At 48.3% G+C, this 4,948-nt stretch overlaps 1 protein-coding gene across 1 annotated transcript in view; it reads left to right on the top strand.

The window, feature by feature from the left end:
- Positions 1-959: 959 nt before the first annotated feature.
- Positions 960-4,948, top strand: part of LOC105560717 (SET and MYND domain-containing protein 4) — a 40,418-nt gene continuing 36,429 nt past the window's right edge. Inside the window, exons 1-2 of the mRNA XM_012010070.1 lie at positions 960-1,320; positions 2,188-2,332. Of these exons, the coding sequence (XP_011865460.1) occupies positions 960-1,320; positions 2,188-2,332 (506 nt within the window). The remainder of the gene's footprint in view (positions 1,321-2,187; positions 2,333-4,948) is intronic.

The raw sequence follows: 4,948 nt of genomic DNA, 5'->3' as shown, positions 1-4,948 counted from the left end.
CCACGGACTCGAGACGAGAGAATAGGAATCTGCCCGCGCGTCCGGTCCTCGGCCTTTTATGATTCAGTGCGGCGGAATGACTTTTTTCGGACCCGCGCGCTTCTAGCGTTACCTTTCGGCCCGAAATCAGCCTGTACAAAATTATCACGCGCGGATCTAACGACATTTTCGCCAACGGAACACCTACACCGAGCGCCTTATATACGAGTATATATTCCGCTTGTTGCTCCCAGCGAATCATCCAACAGCTGCTGGTATTTTCCTAATCCCGAGAGTTCGACGGCGGATACAAAATACCGAAACACCCTAGCTCCTGTAATATTCAGAAGGATCGGTCGAAGGGAAACGGTGCAACATCGAGAGTAACGAGGCGGACTTCTAGTCGGTACATCGACAACTTCGCCGCGTAAAGAAGCAGAGAGACAGGAGGAGGGAATTGATTGTATTCCAGGGAAATTCATCTCTCGCAAAAGTAGAAATATACGAGGAGATTTAATCAAAACATAATTAGCTGAAAGTATTAAGAAAACTGGGATATACCGAATAAGAGCGTAATAACTGAGAGGTAAATTAAGATAAAAATCTTAAAAGATAACTTGTTCCCCGGCGCGTACTAAAGGGACGTCTACAAAAAAGGACAGGCCGGAGGAGGTAATAAGTAGCAGAAAATATATAAAACGGGGTGCCTGAAAAATAAAACGAGGCGGAACGGGGGAGACCGGGAAGTGGACTTATGTAAGCGACGCAATCGTAACGAACTAAGTGGGTACGCTAATCTGCGATATAAAAACGGACGGGCCGTATTTCAGCGGCCGTCTAAAGGCGATTCGCTCGCATACACAGGATCTCGTTAACGGAGCGCGGGCGGGTCTCGGGGGGGGAGGGAGAAGGAAGAGCGCGGCGCACAAAGAGCCGCTCCGCGAGACACGGCACGCCGGGCGTCCTCCCCGTGCGCAAGAATGCAGGATCAGGATGAATTTTACAGGACCCTCTGCTCGTCGGAGACGCTCCGCTCCGGCGGGAAGGGATTCTTCCACGATTTCAGCGGGCACGTGATGCAAACCGCGGGCGATACCTGGACGTCGGGGGTATTCGGCCGGATCGATGACGACGAGGGACGGGCGAGGGCGGTCTTCGCCGACGCGAAAGTAAAAGACGTCGTGGCCGACACGCTCGCAAAGGTGAAGCCCCTTTTCAGGGATAAGGATGCGGGGATCTCGAGACGCAGGCGACTCGAAGGATACCAGCTCGCCGCCGTCGGCGAACACGACAGGGCCCTTTTACTGTTCAGTCAGGCTGTCCTGCGCGCACCTCAACCAGGTCACTACAAATGCGGTGGAAGCGAGGTTTATTTCGACGGAGAAATTTTTCATTTGTTTCTACCCAACAGATTGTTATTTACGCCAACTGTTACGTCGCTTATACCTTCAGTATCGCGTACATTTTTCTCTATGGAAAAGTTGTGCATAGATAAATACATCGCCGTCGCACAACTCGTCCGGATAATTGACGTTTCACCGTTTATTATAGATAATTTATTGTTATCTATAATAAACGCGCTAGATTGGCGGGATTAAGGCGGATCGCTAACTAACGAGCGGTGAATTTATGCTTAGTTTTGTGCTGATATAAATATAATACACTTACATTGTTGCAATAATTAGGACGCGACGCTACAAATGTTTAATTAAATCGTACATAATCATTATTTACTACAAATATAATATAATGGTTATTTATCTGATTTAATTATTAATTGCTAATTAATTTAGATTTATATTAAAACAGTGATTTGTGCGGGGGAATCAAAGGCTATTTGTTGGCGTATGCTACGTTACATATACGTGGCCCGGTCGATCTTTTATTTTCGTATCAAATGAATTTTAATATTTCTATGAATTTGTAATGCGCGCGTAGGTCTCTGAAATGTACGTCGACGAGTTGATCACGTATGCTCTGGCGTCGCGCCAAATCCGCACAACAAGTGGGATAAATACTTAAATCTTACTTACCCGCATTCTAGCAACATACGTCAATTGTTCGAAAGACCCTCGCGTTTTCATGGCTTCATTCGCTTTGTGTCGATAAATTGTTGGCGAGCGGTAGGTAATCGATGAGCGAGCGGGTCTCGAAGGCCGGGCAGCAATATTTTCCCAAATCATACGGTATCGACAATATCTGTCTCAGGTCGAAACAAGACGGTTGATCAGGGTCTGTCGTTGCCCCTGGCGCTGTTGGGAAGAGCCGAGATCTTTATGGCCCTCAAAGAATACCATCTCGCACTGGAAGATCTGCGACTGGCCGCCGAGCACGATTTACCGGATAAATCGATGTAAGCATCCCCGTCTCAATTCGCGGAATCCCGATTTTAGAAACGAGAAACGACATTGTACCGCCGTACAACGGCGCGTAGTGACAACAAAAGCGGGCGTAAAAATCCCGGACTACAAAGCGAATGGGATTACGATTGTAGAATCCACTTTAAATCATCGGGAAAGAACTCGATTCCGAAATAATCGCGCATTCTGGAACGACGAGCCCGTGGGGGGGGGGGGGGGCGGCACGAAGGGGAATTTGAGCGAATTGCAAAACGTACCTCCGAGATCTCGTTGGTCGCTAAAGACCAGCCTCGGCACGAAGGTGCCCTCTTGCTGAATTTTCCGGGCAGACCCCGAGTCGAAATTTTGGTACTATTTTGAGACTTTTAAGGATAATTTACACCTACTTAGCTGATCTATACGCCTACATAGGCCAACGTACTTTGATGACATTATACTTTTTTACTCCTCCCTTGAATCTTTAATTCTAAACGTTCACTTTAGCTCCTACTTAAAATGCTAAATTGGCGAAAGTGGAAATTTCCGACGCTATCAGTTTTAAAGTAGGAGTAAATTTCGTGCTAGCAGTTCGACCCCTTTTACTGTCTTAGGTCCTACTGTATAATAGAATTAAAGGTTCAACGTAGGGTCGAAATTTTCTCGGGACGTCGCGAGGAAATCCGCGAATTCGTGAACACTTGGCGATACAGTTTTCCCTTTGTCGCTGCGTGCGTTTGCTCCCTAGACTTTTCCCGAGTCACAGTTTTCCCAGACGTACATGCGAATTTAATCGCGGGGGGGTATCCGTATCCTGGAATGTACACCACGCCCCGGGTCCACCGGAGGCTTCGATATAACGTGGCGTGGAGTGAGGTGGGATACACGCGCGCGTACCTCCTAAAATATTCAGAAGGGATGGGCACTTGCCGGGACCGGCGGCTGCCGGCTACCGAACGAAACTAGACTCCGGTTTTAGCCTACCCTCTCTGCGGTGCCGTCGCTGGCTTCCCGCTAGGTTAACCTCGTGAAACTAGCCGTACGACTAGACGAAGTGGCCTTTGAGTAGACGGACAATAAACATTTAATGCGGCGCTTTTGAGAGCGGCATTAACCCTCCGGCCGCCGAGACCGATGAGACGGATTAAACGCGGCGAATAAGGCTTGAATTTTTTAGCGCCGTCAACTTTAACGCGAGAAGTGCGTTATTGAAAATCTGAAAGGAGGCTTCAATTGCGATAGAGAAGCCCCCGGTGCGCCCGACGATCCCCCCGGGAGTTCGGGAACTTCGGCAGATCGGGATAAGCGCGCGGAGATCGCACCGAACGCGCGGATTCAAAAATTATCCCCGTCGTTCTCCCGATATTTTGACCGTCGCTCGCGCGCTTACGGACACGAATTCGCTAATGCGAAAGGATTGTCGTGCACTGGAGACCCTGTAATCAGAGACTGGCCATAAGGGTTCGTCAAATTCCCGCGAGTGAGAGAGAAACATAGGCTGTCTCACTCCCCTGCGATTCAATCCAAATAACTCGATTACTAATTGTGGGCCCCAAAATGGGTTGCCGTCTTGTTTTTTTCCCGGAGCGGAGAAAGAATGAAACTCGATGAATCGCGTGATCCGTCGTTTATTTGACGAAATGGGGCTAGATTTGAAAAATGCGTGTCCCGTGTAACAGGCGCGGGCGATCTTCCAACTCGTCGCCCTCGTATTACTTTCCGAATCGAAAGGAGTACGCGGCAGCTGATCGATCGTTTCGTATCAAGTGCTTGAACCGCCCTGTATATGTGCACGCGCGATATTGTGTTGATTAAACCGCCATTATATACCGGAGGAAAATATCATAAAATCCCCCGCGGCGATATAATAACGAAGGTAATTCGCTCTGCGTTCGATGGCGATCAACGGGATTAACAGTATTTTCCCTAATACCCCGGGTTTACAAAAAGAATCTATTAGATTCTCGAGAGAGGATCTATTTGCAGAGGTGCATTTATGACAAAATTCCTTCTCAAAATTTTCGAAATCTTTCATCAGTCTCCGAATGCGCGAGTTTTTCTGCGCAAAATATCTGGTTAAATAAAAATTGCGTGTTCGAAAGCCAGAGCCGTTTACACAAAAGTAGGTGTAAGGACCGCAGGTACCGGGGAAAAATGTTGAGGAAACGCTTCCGCGAGATCCGAAAAGTCGTTACTACGGCAATTTAAAATGAAAATTTGAGTCGCTCGCGTATTGTTTCGGCGCGATTATATTACAATCTGATGCTGCCCGAATTTTCGGAAATTTCGTACACAATCCCGCCTGCCTCGCTTTAACGATCCGCATTCTCCGGTTTATCGACGCAGACAGACACAGTTATCATTGCATCAATCGCGAGTAGACGCGAGTGAGCCGCGCTCATCGCCTGGTCAGTGGTTGGTGGACGTACATACTGCAAAATCGATAATATAAACACTGTGCAAGCCGCGGGCGAGCGGGCGTAGTAGCTGTTCTGTCAATTAAAATCGCAGCTGAATTAATGACGGATAAATGCGGACATGACGGATTACGCAAAATGGATTTTATCCGGCCCGCGCCACCCGTTAACCGTCCCGCGCCGCAAACGGTGTTATATTCGGGGGGGGGGGGCAGG

This window comes from Vollenhovia emeryi, unplaced genomic scaffold (genome assembly GCF_000949405.1).
Source record: "Vollenhovia emeryi isolate VEMERY1.0 unplaced genomic scaffold, V.emery_V1.0 DF939224.1, whole genome shotgun sequence".
In the NCBI taxonomy this organism is placed as follows: Eukaryota; Metazoa; Arthropoda; class Insecta; order Hymenoptera; family Formicidae; genus Vollenhovia; species Vollenhovia emeryi.
Note: the sequence above shows the minus strand (reverse complement) of the source record. Positions and strands in the feature narration are given on the sequence as shown.